This window comes from Oncorhynchus tshawytscha, linkage group LG28, assembly GCF_018296145.1.
Source record: "Oncorhynchus tshawytscha isolate Ot180627B linkage group LG28, Otsh_v2.0, whole genome shotgun sequence".
NCBI classification, from domain to species: domain Eukaryota; kingdom Metazoa; phylum Chordata; class Actinopteri; order Salmoniformes; family Salmonidae; genus Oncorhynchus; species Oncorhynchus tshawytscha.
This window is the reverse complement of record NC_056456.1, coordinates 34,924,144-34,942,970: the sequence shown is the minus strand read 5'-3', so window position 1 is coordinate 34,942,970 and position 18,827 is coordinate 34,924,144. Positions and strand designations below refer to the sequence as shown.

General features: G+C 45.4%; 1 protein-coding gene and 1 non-coding gene across 6 annotated transcripts in view; one reads left to right on the top strand and one right to left on the bottom strand.

The window, feature by feature from the left end:
- LOC112227156 (KN motif and ankyrin repeat domain-containing protein 1) overlaps window positions 1–16,936 on the bottom strand; it is a 32,395-nt gene extending 15,459 nt beyond the window's left edge. Inside the window, exons 1-5 of one of the 5 annotated variants that reach the window (XM_024392017.2) lie at window positions 16,654–16,936; window positions 13,748–13,844; window positions 8,317–8,486; window positions 2,511–2,669; window positions 676–2,316 (exon numbers count right to left, since the gene is read on the bottom strand). In XM_024392017.2, coding sequence (XP_024247785.1) covers window positions 676–2,316; window positions 2,511–2,529 — 1,660 coding nt within the window. In that variant the 5' untranslated portion in view covers window positions 2,530–2,669; window positions 8,317–8,486; window positions 13,748–13,844; window positions 16,654–16,936. The remainder of the gene's footprint in view (window positions 1–675; window positions 2,317–2,510; window positions 2,670–8,316; window positions 8,487–13,747; window positions 13,845–16,653) is intronic. The other 4 variants (XM_024392019.2, XM_024392020.2, XM_024392018.2 and 1 more) reach the window with 4 other exon arrangements.
- A 1,726-nt stretch (window positions 16,937–18,662) lies between these two features.
- Window positions 18,663–18,735, top strand: trnav-cac. Its single transcript has one exon. It is a non-coding gene; the product is annotated as a tRNA-Val (tRNA).
- The last annotated feature ends 92 nt before the right edge of the window (window positions 18,736–18,827 follow it).

The following is an 18,827-nucleotide window of genomic DNA, read 5'->3' as shown; positions in this document are numbered from 1 at the left end:
ATCAAAATTCTTCATAAAATACATACAGTATGAGAGAGTTACAGTCATCAATACACATCTATCATGAATAAAGCCAGGCCAGCTATAACCATTAATTTACACTGCATCGTGAATTGTGGGTCTCAATATGAGAGAGGCAAGGAAAGTTGTCTGTAAGTAGTCTCTGACATGGTAATGGATTTTGTGTGCAGTAAATTCCTGTCATTGACTCATAAATCGGACCTAATCTTTCATGCTAGATGGAGAAATAGCTCAAAGCTATGAGTTAAATGTGCTGACGTGACGTGAATGGGGTTTCAAAAGCATTGGGAATCGATTGTATTACATTATGACTGTGCTTTGAAATTCAAATGAATTCGAAAATGTCTCATTTATGAAAGACAAAAGAGCTCTGTTCTATAAAATAAACATTGGAATTCAATTTGCTTTATAAGGAACCTGAGAAAATTATTCCTTGTTCCAAATAACTTTTCTTTTTATATTTAATTGAAAATATTTATTGTCAATGTAGACTGTCAATTGTTTTCCAGGTTCCCAGTCCTAGATCAAGTCTTCTCCTGGACTAGAAAGCACTTTCAATTGAGATTCTTCATTGAGTATACTTTTTAGTCCAGAAAAAAGGCTTAATCTGTGTTCTGGAAATCAACCCGAAAGACCTGTGAAAATAGGCTATACCTCCTTGAGAAACCTCTCTGTCACTGGATCCATGGATGTAGTAGGAGGAAAGAGTATGAACCAGACTCATCATCTCCTCCTGCAGTGAATTGACCTTGGGGTCTGGGTGCTCCAGGGCCTTGCCCCCCTCTGGTGCTGTCCCCCCACACAGACACTCCCACTGCTGTTCCAGGAGACACTGGATCCTCTTTACGTGGAGGGCTGCCACAGCTTGATCCATGCTCCCTGGGGGGGCTTCCTCCTGGGGCATGTTCTCCATGGGTACTGCTAGGCCTGGTTCTCTGACAGAGCAATGGACCACCGTTTTTGAACTGTGTTGACCAGCTCCAAGACTGTTCACTTGGGCCTCCATCATGAAAGAGCTAGCTGAAACCCAAACTTGTTCATCTTCTAGGTCCTCAATCTGAGTGCCTGGGTTTTGTCTATTTGTTCTAATGGTCACTGTGTTTGTCGACAAAGCTTCTACATTCAAGCTTTCTCTAATGGATGTACCATGCACACCTGCTAAGACCCACCGAGAAGAATTCTCAGTCTGTTTTTCATCTTGCTCCACAGGGACTCTTTCTGCTCTCCCCCAGTCCCCAGTGTTCCTGATCATCTGGCACATCCTCTCATCGTTCCTCCGGCCCTCCTCCTGCTGTTCTCTCAGTAGCACGGTGGCCTTCTGGAGGTCCAGGCTGCTCTCGTGAAGCCTCTGCTCCAGCATGGCTACTTTGGCCTGCAGAGACGTCACTGTGAGAAGCTCATCCAGGTCTGTGCTTGTCCTCCATTCGTGTGTCTGGTTAGAGTCGTCATCGGTGACGTCATTGTTGGCGAGGAAGAGATTACTCTCTTTCCTGGGTCTTTTGAGGTCAGAGGTCACGTAAGAGTGGTCTTTGGCCCTGTTGGAGAAAGTTTGGGATGCGGGTTTGGGGTTCAGTCCAAGACGGAGCATCTCCCTCTCCTCCTGCAGGATGTAGATCTGTGCCTTGAGCTCTGGGATGACCCGGACCTCCTCCTCCAGCTTGCCCATGTGCTCCAGGGCTTCATTGAGTCGGCGCATGGTTCCAGAAAAATCCTGGTTGGACTGACAGTTGGACGAACCGTCCAGGGAGTAGAAGATGTCTTCCGTGGAAGTGTCCCTTCCTCTGAGATGGTCTCTGGAGCTTCGGAGACTGGCCGGGTCCTCAGTTGACTCTGAACCTTTCCTTAGCAGGACGGTGAGAGGCAGGCTGGAGGCCCGCAGGAGATTGGGCCTGATGTGCTCCCCCATGGGCTGCTCATCAAAGGCCCTGATACTGGCTTCCATCTCTGCCACAGACTTGTATCCTCCAGGGGAGGCTGGCGGTCTGCCGTCATAAGCCCAAGAGCCATAGCCTTGGTGGGGGTTGGGGAGGCGAGACCTGGAGGCCAGAGCTCCAGTGGAGCCCCAGGCGCTAGGCTGGTAGCCATGCCCAGAGAGATTGAGGTTCCTGGGGAGAGTGCTGGGCCTCTGCCCCTTGCTCCGGCGCTGGATGGGGACCCTCTTTATGGTGTGGCCCTTCTCGATGTCGTCAACGTACTTGAGGAAGTCCAGGTCCAGGCTGAAGCCATAGGGTGTTTCCACAGAGTACGGAGGAGGCTTCCCCTTCACCCTATTCTCTGGGGCTTTGGGCCCATTTCCTAAAAAAGGATTACAGTGTTTCTACACTTGTTATCATAGCATTGATACATAATAAGCACTATAGTGTGTGGAGCATAAATGTGTTTAGGAATTATCTAACAAACATTTTGTTTCATATAACTATCAAAAAGGTAGCCAATTTTCATTGATACATTTGATATGATATATTTTTAAAGCTGTTTAGTTACTAAACCATTTAGTTTGTCCGTCATTGTCAGGCTTCAGTTGTGAGCGTTGTTTTTTAGCACATTATATGTCTGTTGGTAGTCTGAGTGCCAGTCAGTTTCTGCTCTCTGGCCAACTTCTACAGGCGTTGTGACTCTTTTCTCGTGATGGAAAGCAACTTGACTGCCTGGCAAGAGAGAGCAAACAGGACAGAGGAGGAGGGTGAGAACATGCGTAGATTATTGTTGTTAATGTCTCTGTTGTGTGTTCTAATGTCTCTGTTGTGTGTTCTAATGCCTCTGTTCTGTGTTCTAATGTCTCGTTTCTGTGTGTTCTAATGCCTCTGTTTCGTGTGTTCTAGTGTCTCTGTTCTGTATGTTCTAATGTCCCTGTTCTGTGTTCTAATCTCTGTTCTGTGTGTTCTAATTTCTGTTCTGTGTTCTAATGTCTCTTTTATGTGTGTTCTAATGTCTCTGTTGTGTATTCTAATCTCTGTTCTGTGTGTTCTAATATCTCTGTTCTGTATGTTCTAATGTCTGTTCTGTATGTTCTAATGTCTCTGTTCTGTGTGTTCTAATGTCTGTTCTGTATGTTCTAATGTCTCTGTTCTGTATGTTCTAATGTCTGTTCTGTATGTTCTAATGTCTCTGTTCTGTATGTTCTAATGTCTGTTCTGTATGTTCTAATGTCTGTTCTGTATGTTCTAATGTCTCTGTTCTGTATGTTCTACTGTCTCTGTTCTGTATGTTCTAATGTCTCTGTTCTGTGTTCTAATCTCTGTTCTGTATGTTCTAATCTCTGTTCTGTATGTTCTAATGTCTCTGTTCTGTGTTCTAATCTCTGTTCTGTATGTTCTAATGTCTCTGTTCTGTATGTTCTAATGTCTCTGTTCTGTATGTTCTAATGTCTCTGTTCTGTATGTTCTAATGTCTCTGTTCTGCATGTTCTAATGTCCGTTCTGTGTGTTCTAATGTCTGTTCTGTGTGTTCTAATGTCTGTTCTGTGTGTTCTAATGTCTCTGTTCTGTATGTTCTAATGTCTGTTCTGTGTGTTCTAATGTATGTTCTGTGTGTTCTAATGTATGTTCTGTGTGTTCTAATCTCTGTTCTGTGTGTTCTAATGTCTGTTCTGTGTGTTCTAATGTATGTTCTGTGTGTTCTAATGTCTGTTCTGTGTGTTCTAATCTCTGTTCTGTATGTTCTAATGTCTCTGTTCTGTGTTCTAATCTCTGTTCTGTATGTTCTAATGTCTCTGTTCTGTATGTTCTAATGTCTCTGTTCTGTATGTTCTACTGTCTCTGTTCTGTATGTTCTAATGTCTCTGTTCTGTGTTCTAATCTCTGTTCTGTATGTTCTAATCTCTGTTCTGTATGTTCTAATGTCTCTGTTCTGTGTTCTAATCTCTGTTCTGTATGTTCTAATGTCTCTGTTCTGTATGTTCTAATGTCTCTGTTCTGTATGTTCTAATGTCTCTGTTCTGTATGTTCTAATGTCTCTGTTCTGCATGTTCTAATGTCTGTTCTGTGTGTTCTAATGTCTGTTCTGTGTGTTCTAATGTCTGTTCTGTGTGTTCTAATGTCTGTTCTGTGTGTTCTAATGTCTGTTCTGTGTGTTCTAATGTCTGTTCTGTGTGTTCTAATCTATGTTCTGTGTGTTCTAATCTCTGTTCTGTATTTATCAAACGGTTCTGCACACGGAGCATGTAAAACACTGTTATTTTCACTCTGATTTTCTTTTTACCATTTTGAAAAAATAAGTAAATTAGACACTGTAACTGATATTTATAAAAGTGGTTATTAAGTAACCTTCTGTTTACACAACCTTCTGTATCCTTCTAATTCATACTGAATGCACTAGGGCCTACATTTCTGGAACTGGTGGACTTGTGGTTTACTTCTGATATTTCCAAATGAGGACTCGCCCTGGATTTTCGAGTGGACAGCTGATCATGAACTTGTGGCAGTAACATTGACTACTCACTCACTCACTCACTCACTCACTCACTCACTCACTCACTCACTCACTCACTCACCTGCTTCATCCATACATCAGAATTAACCCTACTGACTTGCGTATAACAGAGGAAGGCCTGATGTTCCCTTGATTATATCAGCCTTGGCATTTTTAACACACCGGCCCATTATTTTCCCTGAGGCCCCCATTATTAGCCAGAAAATGGACCAGCCCATCTGGTAATTTCCCGAAATGCCAAATGGCCAGTCTGCCCCTGATTATAGACCTTCAGTCCAAATACAGATCTCAAAATAACTCCTAGACGGTTGAGACCAATAGCCAGGGAACCCAATACACTCCTACATATAAAAATGTCTCTCCTACTCTCTCGGCCTCCCTGCTTTCTCTGTTTCTCTTCCTCAATATATTTCTCTCCTGATAATTCTCTCCTTCAACTCTCTTTACTTATTCTACATTCTCCCCTCTTGTCCTCCAGCCATCTTGTCTACTTTTAATCTATCCTGACCACCCATATCTATCCACCTCAGTCTTCTTTTAATCTATCCTGACCACCCATATTTATCCATCTCACTCTTCTTTTGGTCTATCCTGACCACCCATATCACTCTTCTTTTAGTCACTGCCCTCTTCCAAAGCTTCCTCCCTCCTTCCCCTCTATAACCCTAAACCCCCCTCTCTCTCCAGACTCCTCATTGGGTAGGTGCTAGACTCTAAATCCCCTCTCTCTCCAGACCCCTCAGTGGGTAGGTGCTAGACTCTAAACCCCCTCTCTCTCCAGACCCCTCAGTGGGTAGGTGCTAGACTCTAAACCCCCTCTCTCCAGACCCCTCAGTGGGTAGGTGCTAGACTCTAAACCCCTCTCTCTCCAGACCCCTCAGTGGGTAGGTGCTAGACTCTAAACCCCCTCTCTCCAGACCCCTCAGTGGGTAGGTGCTAGACTCTAACCCCCCTCTTTCTCCAGACCCCTCAGTGGGTAGGTGCTAGACTCCAAACCCCCTCTCCAGACCCCTCAGTGGGTAGGTGCTAGACTCTAAACCCCTCTCTCTCCAGACCCCTGTGGGTAGGTGCTAGACTCTAAACCCCCCTCTCTCTCCAGACCCCTCAGTGGGTAGGTGCTAGACTCTAAACCCCCTCTCTCTCCAGACCCCTCAGTGGGTAGGTGCTAGACTCTAAACCCCCCTCTCTCCAGACCCCTCAGTGGGTAGGTGCTAGACTCTAAACCCCCTCTCTCCAGACCCCTCAGTGGGTAGGTGCTAGACTCTAAACCCCCTCTCTCTCCAGACCCCTCAGTGGGTAGGTGCTAGACTCTAAACCCCCTCTCTCTCCAGACCCCTCAGTGGGTAGGTGCTAGACTCTAACCCCCCTCTTTCTCCAGACCCCTCAGTGGGTAGGTGCTAGACTCCAAACCCCCCTCTCTCCAGACCCCTCAGTGGGTAGGTGCTAGACTCTAAACCCCCTCTCTCCAGACCCCTGTGGGTAGGTGCTAGACTCTAAACCCCCTCTCTCTCCAGACCCCTCAGTGGGTAGGTGCTAGACTCTAAACCCCCTCTCTCTCCAGACCCCTCAGTGGGTAGGTGCTAGACTCTAAACCCCCCTCTCTCTCCAGACCCCTCAGTGGGTAGGTGCTAGACTCTAAACCCCCTCTCTCTCCAGACCCCTCAGTGGGTAGGTGCTAGACTCTAAACCCCCTCTCTCTCCAGACCCCTCAGTGGGTAGGTGCTAGACTCTAAACCCCCCTCTCTCTCCAGACCCCTCAGTGGGTAGGTGCTAGACTCTAAACCCCCTCTCTCTCCAGACCCCTCAGTGGGTAGGTGCTAGACTCTAAACCCCCTCTCTCTCCAGACCCCTCAGTGGGTAGGTGCTAGACTCTAAACACCCCTCTCTCCCAGACCCCTCAGTGGGTAGGTGCTAGACTCTAAACCCCCTCTCTCTCCAGACCCCTCAGTGGGTAGGTGCTAGACTCTAAACCCCCCTCTCTCCAGACCCCTCAGTGGGTAGGTGCTAGACTCTAAACCCCCTCTCTCTCAGACCCCTCAGTGGGTAGGTGCTAGACTCTAAACCCCCTCTCTCCCCAGACCCCTCAGTGGGTAGGTGCTAGACTCTAAACCCCCCTCTCTCTCCAGACCCCTCAGTGGGTAGGTGCTAGACTCTAAACCCCCTCTCTCCCCAGACCCCTCAGTGGGTAGGTGCTAGACTCTAAACCCCCTCTCTCTCCAGACCCTCAGTGGGTAGGTGCTAGACTCTAAACACCCCTCCTCTCTCCAGACCCCTCAGTGGGTAGGTGCTAGACTCTAAACCCCCTCTCTCAGACCCCTCAGTGGGTAGGTGCTAGACTCTAAACCCCCTCTCTCTCAGACCCCTCAGTGGGTAGGTGCTAGACTCTAAACCCCCTCTCTCTCCAGACCCCTCAGTGGGTAGGTGCTAGACTCTAAACCCCCTCTCTCTCCAGACCCCTCAGTGGGTAGGTGCTAGACTCTAAACCCCCCTCTCTCCAGACCCCTCAGTGGGTAGGTGCTAGACTCTAAACCCCCTCTCAGACCCCTCAGTGGGTAGGTGCTAGAGTCTCTGGCCTCTTGGGGGACCACAGTGACAGCCACACGCAGCCACAGACCCAAACAATGTCAGCTATGCAGTAAACAGAGAAACACCACTGACTGAACAGTCCCACTGTGAATGACGCCCTACACACATGCGATAAGCACTATAATAGACGTGCACACACACACACTCTCCATGCATACAGAACATACTGTGCATACATTCATAAAGATCACTTACATACATGTGCATACTACTGTAAATAAAAGTAGATAAACTGGACAGTTTTATCTCCATCTCTTCATTCAAATACTCAATCATGAACACTCTTACTGACAGTTGTGGTTGTTTCACGTGATGTATTGTTGTCTCTATCTTCTTAATGTTTGTACCATGTTGTGCTGCTCCCATGCTGTATCGCTACCATGCTGTATCGCTACCATGCTGTATCACTACCATGCTGTATCGCTACCATGCTGTATCGCTACCATGCTGTATCGCTACCATGCTGTATCGCTACCATGCTGTATCACTACCATGCTGTATCGCTACCATGCTGTATCGCTACCATGCTGTATCATGTTGTATCGCTACCATGCTGTATCGCTACCATGCTGTATCGCTACCATGCTGTATCGCTACCATGCTGTATCGCTACCATGCTGTATCACTACCATGCTGTATCATGTTGTATCGCTACCATGCTGTATCGCTACCATGCTGTATCGCTACCATGCTGTATCGCTACCATGCTGTATCGCTACCATGCTGTATCGCTACCATGCTGTATCACTACCATGTTGTATCGCTACCATGCTGTATCGCTACCATGCTGTATCGCTACCATGCTGTGTTGTCATGTGTTGCTTAATCCCAGCCCCCATCCCGAAAGGAGGCCTTTTGCGTTTTGGTGGGCCGTCATTGTAAATAAGAATATGTTCTTAACTGACTTACCTCGTTAAATAAAGGTTAAATACATTTAATACAAAATATACTGTGTTAATGGAATGTATTGACACACAGTTCTTGTTACACACACAACACACAACCTGTGACCCACAACAATCCACACACAACCTGTGACCCACAACAATCCACACACAACCTGTGACCCACAACAATCCACACACAACCTGTGACCCACAACAATCCACACACAACCTGTGACCCACAACAATCCACACACAACCTGTGACCCACAACAATCCACACACAACATGTGACTTATCCCTTATTCCCCAGGCTACACACATCATCGTTGACACCAATTGCCCCCCAATATAAACAAACAATACAAATCACAGTACAAAGGTAGATGGAGACCTTGTGGTGCCAGGCCTTTTCACTGAGATGAAAGTAGTCTTTGAACACCTGATCAGGCCTGGGGCTGTGACAGCAGAGGGTATAGACCAAGGCACGCAATCTTAATGTTCACAGGTGACTGTTGACAGAATACTCCAGTATCTTCAATGGGGTGATACAAACAGAGACATCTTAGGAAGGAAAGAGAAGGGGAAATGTCAATCAAAACAAACTGTTTTAGGAGTTAGTGAAGAGAGAGAGAGCAGGGTGTTGACTGAGACGCTCTGTTACCTCTAAGATACTAAACTGTACACACATGTCTATCTATTCTGTGGTGTGATCAAGTGATAATGCCCAAGAAGCAGGTGATTGGAGGATGTAATGGTCCGGATGTTGTTAGGACCGAGACGGAATGCCGTTTTAACCAATCAGCATCCAGGATGAGGCCGCTGTATGAAGCTATGTACAGTACATGACTGTTCCCATTGTGACGGCCTTAAACTAGCACATAAACCCCCACCTCCTCAAGCGGTTCAGATGTCTTGGCATAACGGTTAAGGTGTTTGACATTTGCTGGATCTTGGTTCGAGTCTTGGTCGGACTTCCCCCAAACGATTTGCCACACTGTGGTGCATAGCTAATTAGAAACTGTAACTATGGTGCATAGCTAATTAGAAACTGTAACTATGGTGCATAGCTAATTAGAAACTAACTATGGTGCATAGCTAATTAGAAACTGTAACTATGGTGCATAGCTAATTAGAAACTAACTATGGTGCATAGCTAATTAGAAACTTTAACTGTGGTGTATTCATGGGTTTCATGTTTTTTCACAATATTGTTTTGGACTGATGCCCGACTGAGCATTCTACTCAATGCATTGTCAATGAGCGCTGATGAAGATTTCATCAGAAGTGCATTATTGTGGCTTTGCAATACAATGACATTTCAAGATGAGGCAAATAATTAGTAGGACATCATGACGATGTGGCCAGATTGACATTAGATGAGTGTAACATTAGCTAGAAGGACTGGGTTTATCACCACTTTAGGGCACCGCTATGGCGCCGCCGGCAGAGGGTGGATTGAGAATGTTCATAACAATGGCATGACACGACAAGTGACAAAGGTGCAACCTATGAATAGCTACAGACATGACTTTAACTATGGTGTTATAGCTACAGACATGACTTTAACTGTCTTTGTAAACACTTAACATAGGCCAGGCCCTGTTGTTACCTCACATCCCAGCAATAAGGCCTTACATTATGCCTGGGAAGAAAAAACTTCAACTTGCTCAACTTTCCATTGGCTCAACTTACCCCATGGCCATTGGCTCAACTTACCCCAAGGCAAACATTTAAACTATATTAGCCCACACAGCTATAAGTACAGTATGCACGTTCATGCTAGGTTTAGGTCCTAATATTAAAACGTATAGAGACCCCAACCGATGTATTGAACAATCTTAAAATGATCTACTTTGTTTTTGATACAAGTTTCATCTAACAAAATATATTCATTTGACTTGATGAAAATATGTTTTTTTTAAATATAGAGACAAGGGTGGCTCAAATGACCCCTTTGGCTCAAATTACCCCTTTGGCCTAACTTACCCCACTCTCCCCTACTGCAGAACAATAAACTGTCCGCTGGTGTGGATGCTCGTCAATGTTTATAGTTACAGTATGTATAATTTATCGCTATAGTTATCGTCCTTGGTGGGGATCGCCCTTAAAGCCTTTTCCCCATTTTAAAGGTATTCGAAGAAAGAAGTCTCAATATTTTTCAATGGCCAATTTGGGGCCAATTTGAGGGCTTTGTTTCTCTTCCTGTTCCCACCACTGCTCTGTCCTGTGTATAAATGCATTGGTTTCTCCTCACATCGTTACAAACCAAAAATCTCCAGCCACAGCATTCTTGACTAAAAAACGCAAATTAAATTTGAACTCATGACTCTGTTAAAACAGTCGCCTCCCTAAGATGATATGTTCTAGAGCACCAAGGTCACCATTTTAGTTTCTGGTTTATGATATGTTCTAGAACACTAAGCCACCATTTTAGTTTCTGGTTTATGATATGTTCTAGAGCACTAAGGCCACCATTTTAGTTTCTGGTTTATGATATGTTCTAGAACACTAAGCCACCATTTTAGTTTCTGGTTTATGATATGTTCTAGAACACTAAGCCACCATTTTAGTTTCTGGTTTATGATATGTTCTAGAACACTAAGGCCACCATTTTAGTTTCTGGTTTATGATATGTTCTAGAACACTAAGGCCACCATTTTAGTTTCTGGTTTTAGATCCATAATGGGGACACAGACACATTGTTTAGATTTTTGTTCTAGAACACTTTGAAGTTAGCCTGGTCCCAGATCTATTTGTATTAACACCTATAATGTATGGTGACACTGACCATTGTTGGCAAGCACAAACTCTAAACCCCCCCTCTCTCTCCAGACCCCTCAGTGGGTAGGTGCTAGACTCTAAACCCCCTCTCTCTCCAGACCCCTCAGTGGGTAGGTGCTAGACTCTAAACCCCCTCTCTCTCCAGACCCCTCAGTGGGTAGGTGCTAGACTCTAAACCCCCTTTCTCTCCAGACCCCTCAGTGGGTAGGTGCTAGACTCTAAACCCCCTCTCTCTCCAGACCCCTCAGTGGGTAGGTGCTAGACTCTAAACCCCCTCTCTCTCCAGACCCCTCAGTGGGTAGGTGCTAGACTCTAAACCCCCTCTCTCTCCAGACCCCTCAGTGGGTAGGTGCTAGACTCTAAACCCCCTCTCTCTCCAGACCCCTCAGTGGGTAGGTGCTAGACTCTAAACCCCCTCTCTCCAGACCCCTCAGTGGGTAGGTGCTAGACTCTAAACCCCCCTCTCTCTCCAGACCCCTCAGTGGGTAGGTGCTAGACTCTAAACCCCCTCTCTCTCCAGACCCCTCAGTGGGTAGGTGCTAGACTCTAAACCCCCTTTCTCTCCAGACCCCTCAGTGGGTAGGTGCTAGACTCTAAACCCCCTTCTCTCCAGACCCCTCGGTGGGTAGGTGCTAGACTCTAAACCCCCCTCTCTCTCCAGACCCCTCAGTGGGTAGGTGCTAGACTCTAAACCCCCTCTCTCTCCAGACCCCTCAGTGGGTAGGTGCTAGACTCTAAACCCCCTCTCTCTCCAGACCCCTCAGTGGGTAGGTGCTAGACTCTAAACCCCCTCTCTCTCAGACCCCTCAGTGGGTAGGTGCTAGACTCTAAACCCCCTCTCTCTCTCCAGACCCCTCAGTGGGTAGGTGCTAGACTCTAAACCCCCTCTCTCTCCAGACCCCTCAGTGGGTAGGTGCTAGACTCTAAACCCCCTCTCTCTCCAGACCCCTCAGTGGGTAGGTGCTAGACTCTAAACCCCCTCTCTCTCCAGACCCCTCAGTGGGTAGGTGCTAGACTCTAAACCCCCTCTCTCTCCAGACCCCTCAGTGGGTAGGTGCTAGACTCTAAACCCCCTCTCTCTCCAGACCCCTCAGTGGGTAGGTGCTAGACTCTAAACCCCCTCTCTCTCCAGACCCCTCAGTGGGTAGGTGCTAGACTCTAAACCCCCTCTCTCTCCAGACCCCTCAGTGGGTAGGTGCTAGACTCTAAACCCCCTCTCTCTCCAGACCCCTCAGTGGGTAGGTGCTAGACTCTAAACCCCCTCTCTCTCCAGACCCCTCAGTGGGTAGGTGCTAGACCCCTCAGTGGGTAAACTCCCCCCTCTCTCCAGACCCCTCAGTGGGTAGGTGCTAGACTCTTAACCCCCTCTCTCTCCAGACCCCTCAGTGGGTAGGTGCTAGACTCTAAACCCCCTCTCTCTCCAGACCCCTCAGTGGGTAGGTGCTAGACTCTAAACCCCCTCTCTCTCCAGACCCCTCAGTGGGTAGGTGCTAGACTCCAAACCCCCTCTCTCTCCAGACCCCTCAGTGGGTAGGTGCTAGACTCTAAACCCCCTCTCTCCAGACCCCTGTGGGTAGGTGCTAGACTCTAAACCCCCTCTCTCTCCAGACCCCTCAGTGGGTAGGTGCTAGACTCTAAACCCCCTCTCTCCAGACCCCTCAGTGGGTAGGTGCTAGACTCTAAACCCCCTCTCTCTCCAGACCCCTCAGTGGGTAGGTGCTAGACTCTAAACCCCCTCTCTCTCCAGACCCCTCAGTGGGTAGGTGCTAGACTCTAAACCCCCTCTCTCTCCAGACCCCTCAGTGGGTAGGTGCTAGACTCTAAACCCCCTCTCTCTCCAGACCCCTCAGTGGGTAGGTGCTAGACTCTAAACCCCCTCTCTCTCCAGACCCCTCAGTGGGTAGGTGCTAGACTCTAAACCCCCCTCTCTCTCCAGACCCCTCAGTGGGTAGGTGCTAGACTCTAAACCCCCCCTCTCTCTCCAGACCCCTCAGTGGGTAGGTGCTAGAGTCTCTGGCCTCTTGGGGGACCACAGTGACAGCCACACGCAGCCACAGACCCAAACAATGTCAGCTATGCAGTAAACAGAGAAACACCACTGACTGAACAGTCCCACTGTGAATGACGCCCTACACACATGCGATAAGCACTATAATAGACGTGCACACACACACACTCTCCATGCATACAGAACATACTGTGCATACATTCATAAAGATCACTTACATACATGTGCATACTACTGTAAATAAAAGTAGATAAACTGGACAGTTTTATCTCCATCTCTTCATTCAAATACTCAATCCTGAACACTCTTACTGACAGTTGTGGTTGTTTCACGTGATGTATTGTTGTCTCTATCTTCTTAATGTTTGTACCATGTTGTGCTGCTCCCATGTTGTAATGGGAGATCTGGGATCTGGGACCAGGCTACATAAGTTGCTACAGTAAGACAAAGGGTTGGGAATTGGGCTGTCACACAAGCTTTGTGGAGAATGTTGTAGAAGACATAAAGCTGTCATCAACATATGAGTCCAGAAGATTCCTGGTTTCTCAGCTGTTCCTGGACTGGTTCCTCTGATAAGATCAGATGTTCTTCTCTCCCTTTCCTTAAAGCGCCAATCAGCAGTTGAAACAATAACAAAGCAAAACAAGAACCACCACTGGTTCACTAAAAAGCTGAGGGATGGGACCGGAGAAATGGAACAACTCTCAAATTCATAGACCACTATGGATGCAAGGACTGACCATCCATGATATCAAAAAGATAGTTTTAACCATGTTTAGAAGATTTATAGTGTAAAAAAAACAAAAACATTTACTTTGTTTACAAACATTGGGGTAAAACAAGCTTATATTTTGGATTCTGATGGGGTACAACTGTTGAACTAAGCTCATGAGGCATTTACAAGTTATATTCTTCAAGAATCAATGGGTACATAGTCCAAAAATAGATGTACCTTCTGCAGATTGACCCTTTAGCTGTGGCGGTGGTGGTGTGTGTGCATTTTATTTGTGATTCACTCCGAAGTGCTACTTACAAAGTGCTGTGGAATGAATGAATGAATGGTTCCATTAACAAAGCAATCCATCCCACTTCTACATCCAGGTGATTGTTTTCTCCTCACTCATGGCACCCTAGTGGGTAGAACAGTGTTAGTTTGGCTCTGTAGTCAGTGTACTAGTTACAGGCATGACTACAGATGCGTCCCAAATGACCTCCCTTCCCCATTTGGTGCACTACTTTCAACCCATAGGGCTCTGGTCAAAAGTTGTGCACTAGATAGGGATTAGGGTGCCTTTTGGGACGTACTCTACAACTGGAGGGCGCAGTGACTTTCTCATCTCTGTTCTGTTGTCAGGAAAAGGGATATTTTCTTCCTCCAGTTTGGCCATGCTGACTATGTGGTATTTCCAGTACATAACTCTATTCCTTGTCTTCTATTTGGAATTGGTTTAGAAACTCAAGCCAACTTGTTGGCCTCCAACCGCCCCTAACCAATCACTGTCTTTCTCTTCTCCCAACTTCCTGTATCTGTCACTCTCTCACACACGCACTCTTTCTCTCCCTCCATCCAGTTTGATTCCCTATGGTTCTGTAGTGTTCTCTGTGTTCTATTGTCTCTGTTCTGTGTTCTAGTGTCTCTGTTCTGTGTTCTAATGTCTATGTTCTGTGTTCTAATGCCTCTGTTCTGTGTTCTAATGACTCTGTTCTGTGTTCTAATGTCTCTGTTCTGTGTGTTCTAGAGAATTTAGATAATTCTGCTATCTCTTCAACATTTTGAGACCTTTGCTTTTGACATGGACTCTTCCTGTTCATGGACTCTTCCTGTTCATGGACTCTTCCTGTTCATGGACTCTGCCTGTTCATGGACTCTGCCTGTTCATGGACTCTGCCTGTTCATGGACTCTGCCTGTTCATGGACTCTGCCTGTTCATGGACTCTTCCTGCCTGTTCATGGACTCTGCCTGTTCATGGACTCTGTTCATGGACTCTTCCTGTTCATGGACTCTTCCTGTTCATGGACTCTTCCTGTTCATGGACTCTTCCTGTTCATGGACTCTTCCTGTTCATGGACTCTGCCTGTTCATGGACTCTGCCTGTTCATGGACTCTGCCTGTTCATGGACTCTGCCTTCCTGTTCATGGACTCTTCCTGCCTGTTCCTGTTCATGGACTCTTCCTGTTCATGGACTCTGCCTGTTCATGGACTCTGCCTGTTCATGGACTCTGCCTGTTCATGGACTCTGCCTCTTCCTGTTCATGGACTCTGCCTGTTCATGGACTCTGCCTGTTCATGGACTCTGCCTGTTCATGGACTCTGCCTCTTGGTTTTACATTAGAATGAGAAGATATACTAAACTATATCAAATCCAAAACCATATGAAATCCATACCAATCCATACCAAACCCATACCAAACCATATCAAATCCACACCAAACCATATGAAATGTATCCCATCCATACCAAACCATATATCTATCCCATCCATACCAAACCATATATCTATCCCATCCATACCAAACCATATGAAATCCGTACCAAACCATATCAAATCTGTACCAAACCATATGAAATGTATCCCATCCATACCAAACCATATATCTATCCCATCCATACCAAACCATATATCTATCCCCTCCATACCAAACCATATATCTATCCCCTCCATACCAAACCATATATCTATCCCCTCCATACCAAACCATATATCTATCCCCTCCATACCAAACCATATATCTATCCCCTCTATACCAAACCATATATCTATCCCCTCCATACCAAACCATATATCTATCCCCTCCATACCAAACCATATATCTATCCCCTCCATACCAAACCATATATCTATCCCATCCATACCAAACCATATACCTATCCCCTCCATACCAAACCATATACCTATCCCCTCCATACCAAACCATATACCTATCCCCTCCATACCAAACCATATATCTATCCCCTCCATACCAAACCATATATCTATCCCCTCCATACCAAACCATATATCTATCCCCTCCATACCAAACCATATATCTATCCCCTCCATACCAAACCATATATCTATCCCCTCCATACCAAACCATATATCTATCCCCTCCATACCAAACCATATCAAATCCATACCTTAAGAAATGGTTTATGGGCAAAATGCTTTAAAACTGCACAGCCTAAAAGAAAGTATAATTGCTTCAATTAACTTACTGTCACTTGGTAATCATTTTTTCTTTTAACTGTTTCCTCCCTATTGATGAAATGTATTTGAGATGTATTTTGATTGAGATGCGTATATATCCCCAATGGAAGTACGTTTTAAAACTGTTTTTGTGTCATCCTCAATGAATTTAATGCCATTGTTCTGTATCCACGTGTGTGGTTGTATTGTGTTCAAAATGGTCAAATAAATCAACTAAAATAACAACAACAGGTTCTCCTCTCCGTGTGCAGCAGGACATAGTGCTAAAGCCAACAGGATGAAACAGCTGCCAGTGGGCCTTTCACGCAAGGAAGAAAAACAACACGGTATTTTAAATGGTTAGGCTAAAATAGAAAGTGTGTGTGTGTGTGTGTGTGTGTGTGTGTGTGTGTGTGTGTGTGTGTGTGTGTGTGTGTGTGTGTGTGTGTGTGTGTGTGTGTGTGTGTGAGGGATGTGGTAGACATCTGACCTCTAAAAGTCGACTGTCTATCAGACAGTCCGATGAATAACTGTAAGGGCTCCAAGTCCAACCTGTATACCTGATTCTCGGACAACCGAATACCCCCTTTGCTATCTACTTGTTATTTAAATTCTAAGTTTAAAATGACCCATGTTTAATTCAAGACAATTAAGGACAACATACATATATTCTGAAACATACAGCACCTACAAGTATTATCCACCTTATGAATTATTATAATACAAGCAAGCAGCACAGAACTGGAAGAAACAACAGTGACCAACTTTACCTTTACCAACTCTGCCCCGGCTTGTTCAGAGTGTTCTACTGTAACCTGATGTCAGAGTGTCCACTCCAGTCTGAGTTCCAGTACTTCTCCAGTCGCTTCTCTCAGCCCAGCTTGTCTGTCAGTCTGTCTCCTAGAGGGAGGTACCAACACGGAGAATGGGATGCCTGAGCTGCTTGGCAAATTTAGAATCCTCTCATAGCACAGGCTGTACTGTTGTTGTGGGGATGGGTTTCAGAGCATGCCTTTCTCCCTCCGTCCAAATAGACTGCGGGTGGGGGCCCACACTAAACAGCCACACCCACGTTATTAGATATCGACCAATAGGAGCTTGCAGGTGGGGTCCCTCACTCAAAGCAGTGGACAGCAGCTTACTCGAGACCCGTGCTGTTGGATGTGAATTTTCAAAATAAACTCCCCTAGGTAGTCAGTAATGTGTGTCTCCTACAAACAAGCACATTTCTATTTTAACTCGCCTAATGGCACTTCATCTACCCAGGCCAAGAGAAATATAGTCCTCCCAGCAATAGAGGAAAACTGAAAAAAAACTCATTACCAATCTCAAAACAGAAATACTGTACTTAAACGAGTTTGTTCAAACTAACAAAAAACCTAATTGACATAGTCAAAATAATATTCTGCTGAATTGAATTACACAGAAAGAGATGCCCATGGGGCATTAACCACGGCATTTCACTTTCACTGTGTTCCTAACATGGATAGAAAAGCAATTAGCAAAGAAAGGCTCCTTTTCCATTACACACGCAGACATCTGACTCCGAAAGGGATCGTTGTTTAACTCCGCAGGCAAAACAAAAACAAACACTGGACCAAAGCACTGCAGAATGACTACATACTGCAGTGTACACAACATAAAACTCTGAGCTGCCATAGCTGGTCTGCAGAAATGGACTGGCCATAGGGCAGTTTGTGCAAATTCCAGATGGGCTGGTCCATTTTAGCCCAGTGGACCAGTCTAAATTACAGTTTTGTGCAAAATGATCATTACATGGCTAATAATGGTGAGCCTCAAGGAAAAAAATGGGACGTTGTGTTAAAAATGCCCAGACGGATTTTTGGTCCCATTCCGCCCCTGCAGGTCTGGGCAGCTACAGTATAAAGGGAAGAGTTAGCGTTACTTTACTGTGGTAAGGAAAGGCATACATTTAAAACATGTGAATGTAGGCTAGTTGAAGATCACTCTCTCTTGATTAGTACTAAGACTGCAAATCCTGTAGATGTTTGTTTCTACCTGTATAAAGCCTTGTTCTACATCTTTGGGACTTGCACTGTATTTTGGCCTGCAGGTAGTTAGCTTAGCGGTTAGAGCGTTGGGCCAGTAACCAAAAAGTCTCCCGTTCAAATACCCAAACAGACAAGGTAAAAAGTTAATTAAAAACGGTCCATTTTTAGTCAACACTTGGGCAAGGCACTTAACCCCAATTTCATCTAGGGGTGCCGTACCCTGTAAAACAATACATTTAGCTGTGACAATAAAAAAAACATTTAGCTGTGACAATAAAAAAAAACAATCTAAAATCTGTTCCATGTCAACTTTCCCCAATGCTTATATTGTTAATTTGTCAAGAGTGCCCTCTAGTGGTGAATGGTGATCATCACATAAAGGTTAGGTTTAGGAGAGCTCCAATTGGTGCTTTTATTACGTGCATATTTGATATTGGTGACGGTACCAGCTAGCAGGTATAATACTATATAATGTGTTTTAAGCATGTATGGCCCTTTTATAACGGAGGCTTTAAGTTAAAGTTTTACTTTGAGATTTTGTTGTAACTTTCCAAACCCAGGAGATTTTGTTGCATGTAGTGTTGCGTAATTTGCATAACTGAAAATATCTAAGTAGCAAAACATGTTTATCTAAGTAAGAAATATGTTAATCGAAGTATGACTGAATTCACTCCATAAACATGTCTCTATTGGAAGTGATACACAATCCATAGGACTGTGCCATTGGTGTTGACAGTGATGGCAGACTGAAACTAATACTTTTCAAGGTTTCCGTAGTGTAGTGGTTATCACGTTCGCCTCACACGCGAAAGGTCCCCGGTTCGAGACCGGGCGGAAACACATTTTAACAAAATTGACAGAGTCGATAACTGAAAATAAACTAGCAAATTCATAGGACTACCGTATAGGCTACATAAATAGAACAGGCTTGA